This window comes from Sapajus apella, unplaced genomic scaffold (assembly GCF_009761245.1).
Source record: "Sapajus apella isolate SASKATOON/1434 unplaced genomic scaffold, GSC_monkey_1.0 scaffold249, whole genome shotgun sequence".
NCBI classification, from domain to species: domain Eukaryota; kingdom Metazoa; phylum Chordata; class Mammalia; order Primates; family Cebidae; genus Sapajus; species Sapajus apella.
Genome location: NW_022437189.1, coordinates 89,309 through 110,181, shown reverse-complemented (window position 1 = coordinate 110,181; position 20,873 = coordinate 89,309). Strand labels below are relative to the sequence as shown.

Here is a 20,873-nt window from a genome sequence, read left to right as displayed (position 1 = left end):
TGGCCTGAGTGCTATCTTACCTTCCCAAGTGCCATTACTGAGTTAAAATCAACCTCAACCTCAACACCATCATGGGCAGGTGCATTTCACTTATATACTTTTTCCCTTTACTATTTGGGAGTAAGTTGCAGACACCGTGCCCCTCTACCCCTCAATACTTCAGAATGGGTTTCCTAAGGCCAAGGACATTTACTATCATAATCCAATAAGATTATCAAAAATAGGGAATTTCATATTGACACAATACTGTTATCTAATCTATTCAAGTTTTACCAGTTGTCCGAATAATGTATTACAGCCTTGCTCTGCTTAGCTTGTTCTACGTTCCTTGGACTCACACTATGCAACTTCTCGCCTCAAGGCTCTAGGACATGGGGTTTCTTCTTTCTGGGACATTGTCTCCCCATTTATGACTTATTTTTTCCTGTTCAGGATCCAGCTTAGGGTCATGCATTGCATTTATTATTCATGTGGTTTAGTTTCTTTTAAATCTTGAACAGTAACTCAGTCTTTGTTTTTAAGACACTGGCACTTTAAAAAAGTACAGGTCAGTTATTTGGAAAAGGTCACTCACTCTGGTTTTGTCTGAAGTGTCCTGGCCATTAGATCGAGGTCATGAAGTTTTGGCAAGAACATATACACATGAGGATGCATCTTTGTCCGTCAATCACATCCAGGAAGAATGCCACGTTTCTTCTCTAGCAGTGTTACTCTAGTAATTAATAGTTCATCAGTTCCTCAGTTTTCCCAAAGGCCTCATTAATCCTTGGCTAATAAAATGATTCCCATTTGAAGCAGCTATTCCATCATTATCCTGGGCAATATTTGCCTTCTGAGGATTACCTGGTCTAATTCTCCTATATCATCATTGATCACTGGCTTTGCTGTGATCTGAGCAGCTCTGAAGAGCCACTTTCATAGACTTAGGGTACCTTAAATCTACTGCAAGATGTACATGTTCAACTTGCTCCTGATTTGCTCTGTACTTACACTGTATTGACAGATGTTTACAATGTTTACAGTGTCCACAGTCAGTGAGCAAACGTGCTGTGGCAACAGGCTAAGGGAGGATGCCAGGGCTCTTTAGGTCATTCCTGAGTCATTCTCGGGTTCTGATGATTTTTTTTTCCTTGAGACAGGGTCTCGCTCTGTCACCAAGGCTGGAATGTAGTGGCACGATCTTGGCTCACTGCAACCTCCGCCTCCTGGGTTCAAGCGATTCTCCTGCCTCAACTCCTGAGTAGCAGGGAGTACAAGTGTGCATGCCCACACTTGGCTAATTTTTGTATTTTTAGTAGAGACAGGGTTTTACCATGTTGGCCAGTCTGGAGGTTCTGATGACTTCTGCTTACCTACACAATCTTACAACTATGAGAACCATGTATTGTCAGCCATAACAAGAATATGTGAATTCTTTTTCATATTGGTGACTCTGGTTATATCATTTCTTATCCCTTATAATAAGTTACATTCAACCAAGGAACAATGTCAACAAATTAGAATCCCCTGTGTAACTACGATTAATACAAATGTTCACTGAGACCTCCTACAACTCTACTTGTGAACAAACGCTGCTTACCTCTTAAAACATGTTGATAACTGGACAACAGAAACTGCAGATGTTCAACCAGTTCGTCCCAAGTCTGCCACTGGGTTTTATCTGACTGCAGAGATAGCAAAAGTGATAATAAATGCCTTCCCCAGTTAAAATTTTGGTACAGTTTTCAATTCACCTTTACAGAATGCTCAAATAGTTGGCTTTTTTTGTTTTAGATGGAATTTCACTCTTGTTGCCCAGGCTGGAATGCAATGCGTGATCTTGGCTCACTGCAACCTCTGGCTCCTGGGTTCAAGCGATTCTCCTGCCTCAGCCTCCCAAGTCGCTGGGACTACAGGTGCCTGCTACCACGCCCAGCTAATTTTTGTTATTTTTAGTAGAGATGGGGCTTCGCCATGTTGGCTAGGCTGGTTTCGAACTCCTGACCTCAAGTGATTCACCTGCCTCGGCCTTCCAAAGTGCTGGAATTACAGGCATGAGCCACTGTGCCTGGCCCAAACAGTTGTGTTTTAAGCTGAAATCCTATGGGAAGGATTTGGGCCTAGAGCAAAGAAAGGTGCTCCAGGCCTGGAATTGGGCAGGAAGAAATGTACCTGACACTTGAGCAGTGACGTAGAATTGTTCAGAAAGTAGAGGGCCTGGGCCAGAGACAGGGGCAAGCGGGTGGGTGTCTCGCAGCTGTGGAGGAATATGATTTCTAACACTTTGCAGCGCAGAAGGTGGCTTTCCATGGTAGTAAAGAACATCTCTCTGTGTAGGTAAGAGGAAGAGAGAGTTAATCACAAGTATACTTCAAAGAACATAAGCCACAATTCACCCTGAATGTTCAACATTTGCCCTAAAAAAGACAATTAAGAAGGAATACCATGGAGGCCTACAGAATCACAAAACCTGCAGACAGGGCAGAAATGGATTTGTCCAGGATTAACAACTGCTAGAATGAGGAAAAAGTCTTTCACTTTTGAAAAAGACAAGTTTAGAAGACATTAAAAATAATACACTATAACTATGAGAATCATGGGAATATTTCTGAATGCCTATGATGTGCCAAATACTATTTGGCATAACAAGGATATTAAGATAAATAAAAGAGGGAACCACTCTCAAAAAGCTGATAGTTGAACGGGGGAAGGGGTATGCAACAGGAACTTAAAGAAAGTGCAGGGCAAGCGTACTTGTACACAGAATGCGAGTGGTGCTCCAGAGATAAACAGAAGAGAGAGCACATTTGGTCAGGGGACTGGAAGTGCCTTCCTATGGAGGCAGCAGCACTGGTGAGAGTGGTCTAGGAGGAGCAAAAAAACCTCAAGAGGTATTTCTCTTTCTTTCTTTCCTTCTCTTTCTCTCCCCACCTTCACCCTCACCCCCTCTTTCTTTCTGACAGGATCTTACTCTGTCACCCAGGCTGGAGTGCCGTGGCATGATCATCACTCACTGCAGACTCAACTTCTTGGGCTCAAAGCGATCCTCCGACCTTAGCCTCCCAAGTAGCTGGAACTACAGGAATGTTCCACTGTCCCTGGCTAATTATTTTTTTGTAGTGATGGGATCTGGCTATATTATCAAGGCTGGTCTCAAACTCCTGGGCTCAAGCAATCTTCCCACCCTGGACTCCCAAAGTGTTGGGATTATAGGCATGAGCCACTGTACCTGGCCATAATAATTTTTTTATTTGAAATTATTTTCTCTTCTGATTTTTATGCCAGGGCTTGCTTTATAATCTATAGATGGTAAACTCAGAGATCTACAAAGGACAAGAACATAATTTCAATATATGGAACACAGTAGGAACTGTAGGTGGAATTAAAAATTTAAAAACAAGGTACATTAAAAGGCCAACGTCTAGATCTAGCCTCAACACAGTAGCTGGTATTGGACTTTCCCTTCTGTCATAATCAATGATTAAACCAGTGAAAATATAGGAAATAACCATCTTCAGGCATTGGAAAACTTACTACAAAGGACTGTGATTCTTTTTTTTTTTTTGGGATGGTGTTTCACTCTTGCCCAGGCTGGAGTGAAGTGGTGTGATCTCAGCTCACTGCAACCTCTGCCCCCCAGATTCAAGTGATTTTCCTACCTCAGCCTCCCAACTAGCTGGGATTATAGGTGCCCACCACCATGCCCAGCTAATTTTTGTATTTTTAGTAGAGATGGGGTTTCACCATGTTGGCCAGGCTGGTCTCGAACTCCTGACCTCAGGTGATCCACTTGCCTTGGCCTCCCAAAGTGCTAGAAGTATAGGTGTGAGCCACTGTGCCCGGCAGGACTGTGATTCTTGAGAGAAGGGAAACAAAGGTGGTAAACTTCACCTACCCCAGATTTCTTGCTGGGGGCATTTTCTAATTAAGGCAGAGGAAGGTGTGGGTCCAAAATAGAAGAGAGTGGGGTTCTTGGGCAGACAAAACAGAGGCTGGAGTTTAGGACAGCTGAAGTGTCTGGAATTTGTGTCAGAGAAGAGGGTGCTCAGGAAATGTATCAAAGGCAACCTGTAGGCACATGTGTAGGGAAAGCTCCAAGAGCCTGGTGGAGAACAGCTACTGGGGGGCTGCAAGCTGAGTGGGAATTCTGGAGATCTCAGAGTGCTGAAAGATACTGGTGTTTCAAGGAGTCAGTGTGGAGAGATCTCACTGAATATCCTGGACATTCAGCTGAAACCCCAGAAAGACCAAGCCTCAAGACTGTAGCTCCTTAATAAGGGCTGCTGTAGAACCATCCTCACAAATCCTAGACAAGCCTCAACAGGACAAAGCTAATCTGGCAGCAAATTAACTGCCTGCCAGAGCCAGGGCAATCAGGCAACAAAAAGAAATAAAGGGTATTCAATTAGAAAAACAGTAAGTCAAGTTGTCTCCATTTGCAGATGACATGATTGTATATTTAGAAGACTCTATCATCTCAGCCCCAAATCTCCTTAAACTGATAAGCAACTTCAGCAAAGTCTCAGGATACAAAATCAATGTGCAGAAATCACAACCATTTCTATACACCAACAACAGACTAACAGAAAGCCAAATCATGAGCAAACTCCCATTCAATTGCTACAAAGAGAATAAAATACCTAGGAATACAACTAACAAAGGATGTAAAGGACCTCTTCAAGGAGAACTACAAACCACTCCTCAAGTAAATAAGAGAGGACACAGACAGATGGAGAAACAGTCCATGCTCATGGTTAGGAAGAATCAATATTGTGAAAATGGCCATACTGCCCAAAGTATATATAGATTCAATGCTGTCCCTATCAAGCTACCATTGACTTTCTTCACAGAATTGGAAAAAACCACCTTAAATTTCATATGGAACCAAAAAAGAGCCCACCTAGCCAAGGCAATCCTAAGCAAAAACAAACAAACAAACAAAAACCAAAGGCTGGAGGCAGCATGCTACCTGACTTCAAACTATATTACAAGGTTACAGTAATCAAAACAGCATGGTACTGGTACTAAAACAGAGATTCAGACCAATGGAACAGAACTGAGGCCTCAGAAATAATGTCCCTTATCTACAACCATCTGATATTTGACAAATCTGACAAAAACAAGCAATGGGGAAAGGATTCCCTATTTAATAAATGGTGAGAAAACTGGCTAGCCATATGCAGAAAGCTGAAACTGGATCCCTTCCTTACACCTTCTACAAAAATTAACTCAAGATAGATTAAAGATTTAAACATAGGACCTAACACCATAAAAACCCTAGAAGAAAATCTAGGCAATACCATTCAGGACACAGGCATGAGCAAGATTTCATGACTAAAACACCAAAAGCAATGGCAACAAATGCCAAAATAGACAAATGGGATCTAATGAAACTAAAGCACTTCTGCACAGCAAAAGAAACTATCATTAGAGTGAACCAGCAACCAACAGATGGGAAAAATTTTTTGCAATCTACCCATCTGACAAAGGGCTAATATCCAGAATCTACAAAGAACTTAAACAAATTTACAAGAAAGAAACAACCCCATCAAAAAGTGGGAAAAAGATATGAACAGACATTTCTTAAAAGAAGACATTTACGTTGCCACAAACATAAAAAAAGCTCATTATCACTGGGCATTAGAGAAATGCAAATCAAAACCACATTGAGATACCATCTCACACCAGTTAGAATGGCGATCCGTAAAATAGGAACAGATGCTGGAGAGGATGTGGAGAAATAGGAACACTTTTACACTGTTGGTGGGAATGTAAATTAGTTCAACCATTGTGGAAGACAGTGTGGCGATTCCTCAAAGATCCAGAACTAGAAATACCATTTGACCCAGCAATCCCATTACTGGGTATATACCCAAAGGACTTTTTCTTTTTTTTTTGAATTCAGTTCCTTGTATAATGTCCCTTGTGAAAATGAAACACAATAAAAACAAACCGAAAAAGAGGGGCAGGGTAAAATGTTTTTTTTTTTAAAAAAAGGAAAGATAGGAAAAGGAAATAAAATAAGATGATTTATTGCTTCTCCTCAGCATCCTCCTTGATATCCTCCTTCACTGCTGAGAGAGCTTCTAGCTTTTCTGCCACTTTTTCGGCATGATTATTTTTGCCTGATCTTGCTTTCTTTTCTCTCTCTTCAATCTCTATCCCGCATTCTTCAAACTTTGTTTTGAATTTCTGTGCATTCTCAGCATTCAGGAAGCGGATGGCCAGCAGCCCTGGCTTGGGGCACTCACTGGCGAAGTCGGCATAAGTGCTCTAGACCTAGGCATGGCTGCTACCCACGTTGGGCTTCAGCTCCATCATTGGTGTGGTGTAGTGGGTGGCACAGGTCTTCAGGGTCTTGTCTCTCTGCATGAGGAGGCGGAGGGGCCCTTTCTCTTTGTGCTTCAGAAGCCTGATGTCGCCGGTGCCTCACTCTTTCCATTCTGGGAGATCGTTCTCTGAGGCAAATGGAAAGTTTCCCCCGCACTTCCTTACTCAGAAAGAGAAACTATTGGCTCAAACTGAGGGTCATGGTGAGACTCGTCTACATTCTCAGTGGAAGTACTGTGGTCCTCAGGAGTATCCTTGGCGGTGGCGGCTCCGCTGGGTTGGTGGTCGCTGGCTCCGTGGCCTCTCTGCGGCTAATCGTAGCTCTTTCCCTCCGCGTCTGGAGCCGGCGCCTCCCCACCCAACCGCTCTTCCCTCTGCCCTGCCACCAGAACCTCGACCCCGACCCTGGAGGCGGAAAATGCGCCCACTCAAAACCGGTACAGCTTTATTGGCGTGGGCGGTGGACACTCTCATTGTCCGGCTTCCTGCCAAAATGCCCTTGGCGCCCTCCGTCAGCCACAGGTACCCAAAGGATTATAAATCATTTTATTATAAAGACACATGCACACCTATGTTTATTGCATATGTTCTCAATAGTAAAGACTTGGAACCAAACCAAATGTCTATCAATGATAGACTGGATAAAGAAAATGTGGCACATATACACCATGGAATACTATGCAGCCATAAAAAAGGATGAGTTCTAGCAAAGACCTGGAACCAACCCAAATACCCATCAATGATAGACTGGACAGGGAAAATGTGGCACATATACACCATGGAATATTATGCAGCCATCAAAAATGAGTTCGTGTCCTTTGTAGGGACGGATGAACCTGGAAGCCATCATTCTCAGCAAACTGACACAAGAACAGAAAATCAAACACCACATGTTCTAACTCACAGGTGGGTGTTGAACAATGAGAACACATGGACACAGGGAGAGGAATATCACACACTGGGGTCTGTCAGGGGAAATAGGGGAGGGGCAGCAGGGGGTGGGGAGTTGGGGAGAGATAGCAGGGGGGAAATGCCAGATATAGGTGATGGGGAGGAAGGCAGCATATCACACTGCCATGTGTGTACCTATGTAACAATCTTGCATGTCCTTCACATGTACCCCAAAACCTAAAATGCAATTAAAAAAAAAAAAGGATGAGTTCATGTCCTTTGCAGGAACATGGATGAAGCTGGAAACCATCGTTCTCAGCAAACTGACAAAAGAACAGAAAACCAAACACTGCATGTTGTCATTCATAAGTGGGAGTTGAACAATGAGAACACATGGACACACAGAGGGGAACATCATACAAAGCAGCGTGTGTGTGGGGGGGGACTAGGGGAGGGGTGGGGGGTGCAGTTATAGGGGAGGGATAGCATTAGGAGAAATACCTAATTAGATGACGGGGTGATGGATGCAGCAAACCACCATGGCATGTGTATACCTATGTAAAAAACCTGCACGTTCTACACATGCACCCCAGAACTTAAAGTATAATTTAAAAAAAAAAAAAGAAAGAGCAAAATCCAGACTCTCAACAATGTAGTGCCCACAATGTCCAGCACCCAATAAAAATGACCAGACAAGCAAAGAAAGCAGGAAGATGTAATCCATAACCAGAAGCAAATGCCTATAGAAACAGACCAAGAGGTGACACACACATTGGAATTAGTTGCGAGGGACTTTTAGACAGCTATTATAAATATGTTCAAGATTTTCAAAAGCAAGCAAGTAAATTAAGATGTACATGAGTGACTAGATGAAGACTGGCAGCAAAGAGAATAAAAATGAACCAAATGTCAACTCTAGATCTGAAAAATACAATAATAGGCTTAACAGCAGATTAGGCACTGAGGGAATAAAAAGAATAGGGATTTTAAAGACTATCCTGAGAGACAGAGAGAGAGAAAAAAAAAAACAAAATGAAACAAAACAGCAATAGAAAACACAGAGCCTCAGTGATCCGTGGAACAGATTTATATGTACACTTGGATTCCCAGAAGATGAGAGAGGTTGGGGCAAAAAGATATTAAAAATATATATTTACAGGTGCGGTGGTTCATACCTGTAATCCCTGTACTTTGGGAGGCCAAGGTGGGCAAATCAGCTGTGGTCAGGAGTTCGAGAACGGCCTGGCCAACATGGTGAAACCCCATCTCTACTAAAAATACAAAAAAAAAAAAAAAAATTAACCAGGCGTGGTGGCATATGCCTGTAGTCCCAGCTACTTAGGAGGCCGAGGCAGGAGAATTGCTTGAACCTGGGAGGCAGAGGTTGCAGTGAGCCAAGACTATGCCACTGCACTCCAACCTGAGTGGGCAACAGAGTGAGACTCCATCTCAAAATATATATTTGACCAATATAAAAAATAATGGTCAAATATTTCACAATTTGATGGGAAATAACCCACAGATTCAAAAAACTCCATAAACCCCAAGCAGGATAAAAATAAAGAAAACCAAATGTAGATATTATAATGAAAATGATAAAAATAAAAAATAAAGTAGCCAGAAAAAAAAGACATCATATACAGGGGAACAACAGTAAGAAATTCTAATGGCTTCTCATGAGACATTGTAAGCAGAAGAAAATGGCACATATTTAAAATAAATAAGAAACAATACCCATTAATCCAGAATTACATGAAGCAAAAACACCCTCATATATGAAGGTGAAATTAAAGAAAATTTCCAGATAAACAAAAATAGAGACAATTTGTTACCTGCCCTACAAAAATAATTTTAAAAAAGTAAGTTCTTTGGGTAAAAGAGAAATGATATCAAATGATATCAATGCTATCATTTGGATTTTCCAGAAGGAAGGAAGAATATCAGAAATGGTAAATATGTGGGTAAATATAACCCCCATCTCTTAATTTAATAGTTTATTTTTTTACCCCTTCCTCCTCCAGGTTTATTGAAATAATTTGTTTTTTAAATTCTTTTTTCCTCTTAATTTATTGAAAAAACAATTTTCCAGGCATGGTGGCTCATGCCTGTAATCTTAGCACTTTGGGAGGCTGAAGTGGGAGGATTGCTTGAGGTTAAAAGTTCAAGAACAGCCTGGGCAACATTTGAGACCCCATCACTACAAAAAATTTAAGTGAAGTAGCCCTCAGGGTATGAAATAAAAATTTTAAAAAACTTAGCTGGGTGTGGTGGTGTGTGCCTGTAGTCCCAGCTACTCAGGAGGCTGAGGAAGGAGGATCGTTTGAGCCCAAGTCGAGGCTGCAGTGAGCCAAGATTACGCCATTACACTCCAGCCTGGATAACAGAGCAAGACTGTCTCAATAAAACACCCCAAAGCTGGGCGCAGTGGCTCACGCCCGTAATCCCAGCACTTTGGGAGGCCAAGATGGGAGGATCACAAGGTCAGGAGATCGAGACCATCCTGGCCAAAATGGTGAAACCCCGTCTCTACTAAATACAAAAATATTAGCCGGGTGTGGTGGCACGTGCCTGTAGTCCCAGCTACTTAGGAGGCTGAGGCAGGAGAATCACTTGAACCTGGGTGGCGGGGGTTGCAGTGAGCTGAGATCGTGCCACTACACTCCAGCTGGGCGACAGAGCAAGATTCCGTCTAAAAAAAAAACAACAACCCCAAAACCAAAAAATTTAATAATAAAAAGCAACTAAATATTTAAAGCAAAAATAATAACATTTCATCCTGGAGTTTATAGCAAATGTGGAAATAAAATGTATGACAGTAATAGCACAAAAGATGGGAATGGGTGAATGAAAGTACACAGTTTAAGATTTTTACATGTTAAGGATTATAAGATTAATTCAAAGCAGACTGTGATAAGTTATGGCTATATAATATTACAATTCCAAGAGCAATCATTAAAAAAATACTTTCAGGAAAAACATTTGATAAAACTCAATACCTCTTCATGATAAAAATTCTCAAAAAACTAGGAATAGGAGGGAAGTTCTTCAAGTTGTTAATGAACATCTACAAAAAACAGCATCATAATTAATGGTAAACTGATACATTAATTAATGGACTGAATGCTTTCCCTGTAGATCAAGAACAAAGCAAATATGTACATTCTCACCTCTTCTAGTTATATAGTACTGGAAGTTCCAGCCTTAACAGTAAGGCAAGAAAGAAAATAAAAGACATACAGATTGGAAGGGAAGAAATAAAATTTTACCTATTAGAGATGACATGACGATCTACATAAAAAATCCCAAGGATTCTGGTAAAAAAGCATGATCCATAACAGGAAAAGTTAAGTTGGACTTCATCAAAAATTTTGCTCTGTGGAAAACCTTGCTAAGAGGATGAAAAGACAAAATACAGAGTACGAGAAAATATTTGCTAACCACAGATCTGACAAAGACTAGTATCTAGTCTTTGTCACTCAAAACTCAACAATAAAAAAGCAAACCATCCATTTAGAACATGAAAAAATAGGTATTTCATTAAAGAAGTTGTACAGATGGCAAGCAAGCTCATAAAACAATGTTCAACATCATTAGCCATTAGAGAAATGAAAATGAAAACCACAATGAGACATCACTACACAAATGTCAGAATGGCTAAAATAAAATAGTGACATCAAACGCTGGCCAGGATGCAGAGAAACTACATCACTCATCCATTGCTGGTGGGAATGTAAAATGGTGTAGAGACTTAAGGAAACAGTTTGGTAGTTTCTAAAAAACTAAACATGCATACTGTCACATCACTAGGTCCTGTTAAAAACACACATACACAACTAAAAAGGCAACCATCATGACACACTGTATTGCTGGGCAGTTACTTCAGATAAGGGAATACTTATGTTCACACAAAAATTTGTACATGAATGTTTATAGATGATTTATTCATAATAGCCCCAAACTGTAAACAGCACAGATATACTTCAATGGATAAACGGTTAGAAAACCAAACTGTGATATACCATGGAATACTACTGAGCAATAAAAAGACATGAACTATTAAAATACACAACCTGGATGAACCACCAGGGAATCATGCTGAATGAAAAAAGCCAGTCCCAAAAGATTACATACCATGTGATTCCATTTATAGAATTTTTTTTTTTTTTTTGAGACAGAGTCTTGCCCAGGCTGGAGTACAGTGGTGTGATCTTGGCTCACTGCAAGCTCTGCCTCCCAGGTTCAAGTGATTCTCCTGCCTCAGCCTCTCAAGTAGCTGGGACTACAGGTGTGAGCCATGGCGCCAGGCTTTGCTTTTAGTTTTGTTTTGTTTTTGAGACGGAGTCTTATTCTGTTGCCCAGGCTGGAGTGCAGTGGTGCAATCTCAGCTCACTGCAACCTCCGCCTCCTGGGTTCAAGCAATTCTCCTGCCTCAGCCTCCCCAGTAGCTGGGATTACAGGTGCGTGCTACCACACCTAGCTAATTTTTTATTTTTAGTAGAGACAGGGTTTTACCATATTGGCCAGGCTGGTCTTGAACTCCTGACCTCAGGTGATCTGCCTGCCTCGGCCTTCAAAGTGCTGGGATTACAGGCATGAGCCACTGTGCCCGGATAATTTTTATATTTTTAGTAGAGATGGTGTTTCGTCATGTTGGCCAGGCTGGTCTTGAACTCCTGACCTCAACTGATCTGCCTGGCTTGGCCTCATAAAGTGCTTGGGATTACAAGCGTAAGCCACCACAGCTCGCCCTGGTTTCCTTTCATGTAAACTGGAATTACAAAACAAAGTGAGGTATGCTCACTGCTACTAAGATATAACTGCTTCTATGCTCTCTCAGTGGGCAGTGGTAGGAAACATATGTATGAATACATACATACGTATGTGTGCATATATGTAAATAAGCCCTCACACATCTACATCTATTCCTATATCTCTCTATATTTATTAGAAACCACAAGTTCATACTGATACCTCCAATTCCAGTCCAGGACCACAGGGTTCCTTCTATCCTTCCCCCTTTTCATGTGTGTAACTCTTTTCTCTGACAGTGAGAAACTTGGCTCTCAGTATCCACAATACATTTATTTGTTTAACCCTAGAATACACATAAAATAGTTTTTGAATTGTTAATCTATATCTCTGTGAAAAAGAAACCTACTAACTAGAGTTCAGTTTATTTTGTCTTTTCCATTATGGCAATTAATCCAAATACTGTGTTTTAAGTTACTTTGACAGAGATGGAGAACAGATTAGCGTTTGCTAGGAGCTGGGGAGAATGGGTAATTGTGGCTATGAAGGGGTAGCACAAGGAATCTTTGTGATGATGCAACAGTTATGCATCTTGACTGTGATGATGGTTACATAAATCTACATGTGTGAAAAAACTGCAAAGAGCTACACACAAATAAGTGCATGTAAAATGGGTAGAACTGAATAAAGTACTGGATTATACCAATGTAAATTTCCTATTTGTGATACCGTACTATATAGTTCCCCTTGTAGCTGGGAGAAAACAGGGTAAAGGATACACAATACTTCTAATAGGTTTTGTAATTTCCTGTGAATCTACAATTATTTAAAATAAAATAAAGTTACTTGGGTTTGTCCCGCCACTCCTGCCCTCACTTTTATTGATTAATTACCAACAGGATGTGCTGTGTTGCCCAGGCCGGCCTCACACTCCTGGGCTCAAATGATCCTCTTACCTGAGCCTCCTGAGTAGTTGGGACTATCAGTGCATGCCACCATGCTAGCTCCCCTTTATTTTATTAAAACACAGTTAGGTTAACTTGTTTCTGTTTGTATTCCATTTTTGGCACCCCATGAACTTGATTTTTTTATGTAAAACATTAAATGTATGCCAAGTGTTCTATTATTGGGACACTACTCTGGTGGGAGTTTATATCCTACTGCTCAAGATCATTGCCAAGGTCTGATTTTTTTTCACACAAAAAATTTGCAAACGCAGGCATAAATGGGTTAACATGGCTCTAAAAAGTGTTTATAGCCACACAAAAAGGCATACTCAGGGAAGTGTTTACCACCACCACTAACTGCCACCATTACCACCCAGCCCAGCAGCTTTCCTCCTTTTACCCCATTCCCACCCACTCTCTGTATATAAGCAATTTTATTAGTCCGTGGCTTACTTAACTTTCTCTTTTAAACAAATGATCAGAATCATGTTTATTTTTAATTTCTCCTTTTTTTTTTTTTTTACAAAAAGATATATATATTTGCTATACATACTTTTGTATTTTGGTTTTTAAACTTATCTTAGAATTCAATTCATAGAAGGTCGAGTGTGGTGGCTCATGCCTGTAAGCCCAGCACTTTGGGATCTGAGGTGGGCGGATCACCTGAGGACAGGAATTTGAGACCAGCCTAGCCAACATGGTAAAACCTCGTCTCTACTAAAATTACAAAAATTAGCTGGGTGTGGTGGCAGGTGCCTGTAATCCCAGTTACTCGGGAAGCTGAGGCAGGAGAATCACTTGAACCTGGGAGGTGGCGGCTGCAGTGAGCAGAGATCATGCCATTGCACTCCAGCCTGAGCCACAAGAGTGAAACTCCAACTCAACAACAAAATAAAGAATTCAGTTCATAGAAATGTTTCTCTTAATTTTAATCTTGTTATAGCTGTGTAATACTCCATCATAGATATACCACAGATATTCACCACTTTCCTATTGATAGGCATTTGGGTTGTTTCCAGTATTTTGTAATTACAAACCATGCTGCAGTTGTATACATATTTTTGTATGCATAGAAATGAGATTGCTGGGTTAAGAGGTAAACACACATTTAGTTTTGTTAGATATTGCAAAATTACCCTCCATAAGGCTGGTACCATTTTTGCATTCTCATCACCAATGTATGAGTAACTGCTTTCTCAAAATCTCACCAATGAGCTATAATATTGTTAATTTTTTTACTACTGGATAGGTAAAATATGGTATCTCAGTGTAGTTTTAACTTACCTTTCTGTAAACATGCATAAGGAAACATTAAACATTATAGGAAAATAAAATTACAGATCAGTATCCCATGTAAACATCAATGCAAAAACCTTTAACAAAATATTAGCAACTTAAATCCATCAATATATAAGAAGGATAACATCACAACGAAGTAGGGTTTTTATTCCAGGAATGCACAGTTGTTTTAACATGATTAATCAGTTAATATGCCACATCAACAGAATAAAGGAGAAAAATTATGATTATCTTAATAGATGGAGACAATATATTTGTCAAATTTCAATACCTATTCTTCATAAAAAATAATAAACTAGAAGTGCAAAGAAGCTCCCTCAATCTGACAAAGGGTACCTATGAAACATTTATAGCTAACATCATACTTAATAGTCAAAGACTGAATGTTTTCACCTAAGATCAGGAATGAGGCAATAATGTCTATCCTTACTACTTCTTCAATATTTTCCTGGAGATACTAGCCTATGCAACAAAGGAAGAAAAAGAAAGTAAAAGGCATACACAGATTGGGAAGGATAATATTAAACCGTATTTTTAGATAACATGATTGTATATGTAGAAAATTCTAAGGAAAACATACAAACAAAAATCCTACTAGAATAAGTTAATTTATTAAGGTTGCAGGGTTTCTATGGACTACTAATGAGCAATTGAAAAATGATAGGTCAAGCAGGTATATGCATTTGTCAAGACTCACTGGATGGTATGTATGCAAATTAGTTAATTGTATGTAAATTATACTTAAACTTTAGAAAATTAAAATAAATCAAGGTGAAGGTCAAGCAAAGTATATTTTAGTATAATCTGGTGAGTGGCCAATTTGCCCCTTCTGAGAGAATTTTAAAGTATGGCCAGGTTTTGTATCAATCATGTTTGTCTGTTTTAATTCCAAATTTATTTTTGTTACCCATTCCTTAGCTTTTCCATTTCTTACCGGCATCTGGGCTTATATGAATGAATGGTAGGGGAGTTGGACCCAAATGAAATACTCCTGACAAAGTGTTAGAGCAGGCATGGTATTCATGTGCACTTTATTCTGTCTGACCATTAAAACATACTGCCTCCTTTGAATACCAAATTTGGGATTAAGCAGCCCTGGGTTTAAATTTGGATTCTGAACGTGATTAGCTACGTAAATGTAGGCTAGTTAACTCCAACGCTTTGAGCACTTTTCTTATTCATTAAATAGAGATAACATTACCAGGCGAGGTGGTTTATGCCTGTAATCCCAGAACTTTGGGAGGCTGAGGCAGGAGGATTGCTTGAGCCCAGGAGTTCGAAATTAGCCCAGGCAACATAGCAAGACCCTGTTTCTAAATTTAAAACAAAAGAAAAAGAAAAAGAAAAACAAAACAAATGAGATAATTAATGTGACAACGACAGGCACATTGTAGGGACTCAGTAAATGTCTTAATCTTACCAGAGTATTTTAATTAAGTCCTATTACAGTACTATTTGGCATGAGATTTTCTTCTAAGAGGAAACCAGAGCTGCACAATAGTGTCTTGGTTGTCAGCTGGGAGTTTAGGGATGGCATAGTTAGGGAAGCAGGCATGGAGCTGATGGAGATCCCTGCAGACAAACATACACCATAATTTCCCCAAGGGGCACCACGACACAATGGCTCTTTATAGTTATTTTCTGTACCAGTAGGTGTTCGTGAATTCATATTCATTCTAGTTTATTTTTCTTCTTCTGGATTTTAAAATACTGGTTCAAGGAAGGAATCATTGGTTTTGGCCAAAAACCATTTCTTTATCCCTTCCTAATGAAACACTTCACTAATTCATGCTTAGAGAAACTGAATTCCTAATCCTTACTATCTGGGCTCATTCTATAGGTCCAACTCTTTTCATTCTTGGGTTACATCTAGTTCCTTTAATATTGGATATGTCTATTTCATTCACTTACCAAGTCTTTAATGAACACTTATGCCAGGTGTATGGATAAAGATCAGAGAAGAAGGCAGGGCTTAACAGCTAAATTTTTTATTTTTATTTTTATTTTTATTGAGACAGTCTCACTCTGTCACCCAGGCTAGAGTGCAGTGATACTCTATCAGGTCACTGCAACTTCCACCTCCTGGTTCAGGTGATTCTTGTGCCTCAGCCTCCTGAGTAGCTGAGATTACAGGCACCCGTCACCATGCCCAGATAATTTTTGTATTTTTAGTAGAGATAGGGTTTCACTATGTTGGCCAGGCTGGTCTTGAACTCCTGAACTCAGGTGATCTGCCCACCTAGACCTCCCAAAGTGCTGGGATTACAGGCATGAGTCACCACATCTAGCCTTAACAGTTAAATCTTGAAAGAAGGGTAAAATTGTTAGGCAAATTGATAAGGTTGGAAAATTTAGGCTCCATTTAGGGTTCTGTATCTCTTCCCAATAAATTATATCTCAGTTGTAAATAATAATAATTAGTTGAGAACCTCCTTTCCAAAAGTCAAAAATATGGGACTACTCCTTCTAGTATTTTCTCCTATTTTAATTAGTTTGGAATTTTCTCTTGCAAAATTCTGTTCTTGATAGGTGGCATAGAGAGAAAAGTTAATTTAATAAAAATGATTTCTAAGAGTTTTTTTTTTTTTTTTTTTTTTTTTAAACAACCCCCTTCCCCAACAAGACTCACCTCTGGCTCCTCTCAGGAATGTCCAGCACAAACCCAAACATCATCTCAGCAATTTTATTGGAGCTGCAGGTGGGGGTCCTGTCCACCTCTACGGCTATGGAGAGCATCCTCTGAAGCTGGCACACAATCCTGAGTCCAGAACACAGGACACAGATGAATGGGAGGGTCTGGCAAGGAGCCACTCGGTGGCTGGGAGGAGGTCCCCACCAGTGTACATTGAGAGTAGATACTACTAAAGGATCTTATAGAGCACACACAAGGTCAGGGAGAACTACTCAAGCCATCAGCATGCTTTTATTTGCAATTTCACCTACCTGGATCCCTTTTGCCAGATCATACTATCTGAACCTCTCAGAACCTGGGGTTGAGCTGTAAAAGCAAGCTACTTTTAAATTCAAAAATAGAACCACACAACCTTAAGGATCTAGAGAACTATAAGGATCATCTAATCTATAGCTTCCCTATTTTATAGATGAAAAAACAGGTCCAAAGTGACTCAAAATGATTTAAATTTCTTTGATACAGGAGAAAATATGTATTTTCCATATAGTTTTCTCCTGTTACTGTTTCCTTTACAATAGTTTCTTACTAAGTTCAGTCTCAGAACCTCCCCTGGTGGAACCTGACTTCTCTCCTATTAGATCTAACTGTGGGACAGAGCCAGACTGATGTGGCATTAGGAGTCTGGGCAACCTCTCAGAAAGGTGAGCCTGGCCTGACATCAGCCTTTTCTAACATGTGTTATTTGTGATGGAAGAAATGCTTTACTTTCAGAAAATCTGCAGCCAGTAACACAACAGGTGGGCCAGATCAGGAGCTCTGGCCTCAGATTCTGGCTCTACAACCTTCAACAAGCTGTTCAACCTTCAACAAGTTACTAAACTCTGAGTCCAAGTGTTCTCAGCTATCAAAAGGATGAGCAATAATATAGTCTATTTTGTAAACCTGTGAGTGATATATAAAATATCTCACAGATAGGGACTATCTAATGATAAGTGATAGCGGTCTATTATTGTGATAAGATCATGACATAATTGACTTTTAGGGGGCCCTATTGTTATTTCTACTAACATGTATTTATAAATGTTAATTATGATAATTATTAGGTGATATTAGCTTCCATGGAAGGAACAGTGTCCACCTCCCTCTTGAGTCTGCATGTGGCACCTGTGGGAGAATGCCACTTTAGGGCCTTCCTCAATCTGCCCAAATGCTTCATTGTTCCAAAACGTTCCCCTTTAGATATAAAATTGTTTCCTAAATCAGTTATAATTAGTTATAATTTAGGAAACAATCTAAACATGTAGACCTTACATAAAAATCAGGTTGGTTCAACAAGATTGTAATATAACATTGTGAATTCAGACACAAATGCTATATTTGAAATGTCCAGTGTGACTGGCTTTTAACAGTGTGATTGACATGCAATACTGAATTATTTGTACAAGTGTAGCCCTAGCCCCTAAAATCCTGGCATCTCTCAAAAAATGCCAAAGCCTCTCTTAACCCCATAAAAGAAATGCCATGAATTTCTTTCCAGAGCAGTCTATGGTAATAAGGCCTGCCTTGGTGTGTTAGAACCTGCAGGCTGAACTGCTATTTTTCTCCCAAGACCTGGGGAGAGAAACCCAGGTCCTTGAGGACTCGAGGTTGACAAAACTCATACTACACACCACTTCTTCTCTATGACAATGGACACCTGAAGTGATGAGAAGCTGTAACCCTTTCTTGTCCTGAAATGCAGGAAACAAAGGGCAGTGTCCTCTAGTGTTTGTTTAACGTCTGTGTTGTGACTTCGTATTCACTTAGTGAAGTCCTAATCATTTTAGGGGTAAAAGCACTTGGTTTTGTTTTATCTTTGGAATTAGAAATTTAGCCTTTAGTTAAGTCTTGAATAAGGATCAGCCTATGTTCTAAGATCTTGTTAATTTGGGGGAAGCTGCTCTTAGGGATTGGTGCTGTTCCCTAAAATACTACATCCCAAGAGGCCCAGGAAAGATAATTGCCTGCCCCTTACAGCTGATTGGTGTTCTTTGTCCTGTTGGGCTGAGAAGAAAGGTGGCTACTGCCGGCCTTTAAGATTCCCGTTCCTGAAGACATTTGATTTCTATTTGGGGACTGAGTGAATCCATCCTCAGTTACTGCTTTGACCAGCCACTTGATAACATCCCTGAAATGGAAAAAAGAAAGAAAAGGTTTATTCTTTCTTTTCCTGTGCAGGAAGAAAAAAAAAAAAAAAAAGGTTAAAATGCCTGTTGTATTTTTGGTACTCAGAATTACAGCCTTAACCTGGGCCCCCAGATCCCTGGATTTCCCTAAAAACAACAAAAGGGCCCTTCGGTATTTTCAATAATTAAATAAGTCTAATATAAACATCACATTTAACTGCAGTAAGGCTATAAAAAGTCAACTAAAGAACAGGCATCATGGCTGATGCTTGTAATCCCAGCACTTTGGGAGGGTGAGGTGGGAGGATCTTTTGACACCAGGAGTTTGAGACCAGCCTAAGCAACATAGCAAGAACCCATCTCTACAAAAAAAAAAAAAAAAAAAAAAAAAAAAAAAAAAAAAAAAAAAAAAAAGGCAAAAATAAAAAAGTGAACTAAAATATTAATGTTTTTCTTTGAGTTATAAGTAAGTACTCAAGGGTAACTCTAGGGTCAAACAGTACTATCTGTGCCTTCCTGACCAGGGACATTTCTTAACCAAGTGGAAAGTTGGACTGGATGACCACAGAAGTCCTTGCTACTTCCATATTACTGTCATCTATGAATGTTAATAACTAAGGTTTAGAGTGTGTGCAGTGGAATCATACTTTATACAGGGCAGGGGCTCTCTACAAGTTAGTAAGGTAAAAACATCTCAGATACTCAAAACTATTTTTAATGATCACTTAGGTAACCTATGTAAAAACAGTAGATTGAATATACACACCAAATTTTGTTCCCTCCTAAAACCCCACTAATATTATAATAAATAACTTTTGAAAAATATCCACAAGGAAGAAGAGAAGAGGAGAGAGGATGACAGAAGTGAAATTTTGAAAGGTGGGAGGCAAATGAAGGATACTCACAGAGTATTACATAGCAGTCAACATGAATAAACTACAGTGACAGGCAACAATATGGACATGATACTATAAAATAGTAAGTGAAAAATAAAATTCTCAACAGATGACATATAGCATGATACCTGTTAATATAATGCTAAAGGAACTAAAGTTAAAGTATGTATTTTATAGGAATATATGTATATGCAATAAAACTACATAGAAACAAAAGAAATGAAATAATGACCATGCAGAACGATGATCACCTTGGGTGCAAGGTGGGTGATGAGGGGTGTAGAGACGGGTAATTGCTACATTGCTCAGGATGATGGCTGAGGGGTGAGGTAATTGTCAAGGGCCCTAGTCTTTGATTTGGGAGTAGGCTGAGAGATGCTGATTACAAAATTAAAGGCAACCTTAACTAAGCAAATAAAGCCACTGTATCATGTTTTAAGATGATGTTTAATCAAAGCCTATGACTTAGGCAAAGGAATATGTTTTAATTGACATAGTGGAATTGAGAAAGCTGAATCCTAAGCCAGCAGCAGGGAAGACTTATCCTATTTAATCCTGTTTACTTAAAATACAAAAAACAAAAACAAAACAAAACAAACTTCAATAAGCTCTGCAAGCCGTAGCACTAGGTTTCTTTGAAGTGAGGGTGAAAGAGGGGTAAATTGAAATAGGAGGAGGTGGGGCATGGTGGCTCATTCTTGTAATCCCAGCACTTTGGGAAGCTGAGGTGGGTAGATTGCTTGAGTCCAAGAGTTTGAGATCAGCTTGGGCAACATGGTGCAACCCTGTCTCTACTAAAAATACAAAAAATTAGCAGGGCATGGTGGCACATGCCAGTAGTCCCAGCTACCCAAGAGCCTGAGGTGGGAGGATCACCTGAGCCCAGGGAGGTCAAAGCTGCAGTGAGCTGTGATTGAGCTGCTGCACTCCAGTCTGGGCAACCAGAGTGAGACCTTGCCTTAAAAAAAAAAAAAAAAAAAAAAAA

At 39.9% G+C, this 20,873-nt stretch overlaps 1 protein-coding gene, 1 long non-coding RNA gene and 1 pseudogene across 5 annotated transcripts in view; 1 reads left to right on the top strand and 2 right to left on the bottom strand.

The window, feature by feature from the left end:
- SIMC1 (SUMO interacting motifs containing 1) overlaps positions 1-20,873 on the bottom strand; it is a 75,036-nt gene that overhangs the window by 6,456 nt on the left and 47,707 nt on the right. For 2 of the 4 annotated variants that reach the window (XM_032271777.1, XM_032271780.1), the window contains exons 6-9: positions 18,842-18,994; positions 16,825-16,953; positions 2,152-2,308; positions 1,580-1,664 (exon numbers count right to left, since the gene is read on the bottom strand). In XM_032271777.1, coding sequence (XP_032127668.1) covers positions 1,580-1,664; positions 2,152-2,308; positions 16,825-16,953; positions 18,842-18,994 — 524 coding nt within the window. Of the gene's footprint in view, positions 1-1,579; positions 1,665-2,151; positions 2,309-15,615; positions 15,768-16,824; positions 16,954-18,841; positions 18,995-20,873 lie in introns of those variants that run through there. The other 2 variants (XM_032271778.1, XM_032271779.1) reach the window with 2 other exon arrangements.
- On the bottom strand, positions 5,817-6,783 carry LOC116545165 (annotated as a pseudogene).
- On the top strand, positions 10,591-19,871 carry LOC116545157. The gene is made up of 4 exons (XR_004266210.1): positions 10,591-10,940; positions 11,372-11,376; positions 18,663-18,668; positions 19,858-19,871. It is a non-coding gene; the product is annotated as an uncharacterized LOC116545157 (long non-coding RNA).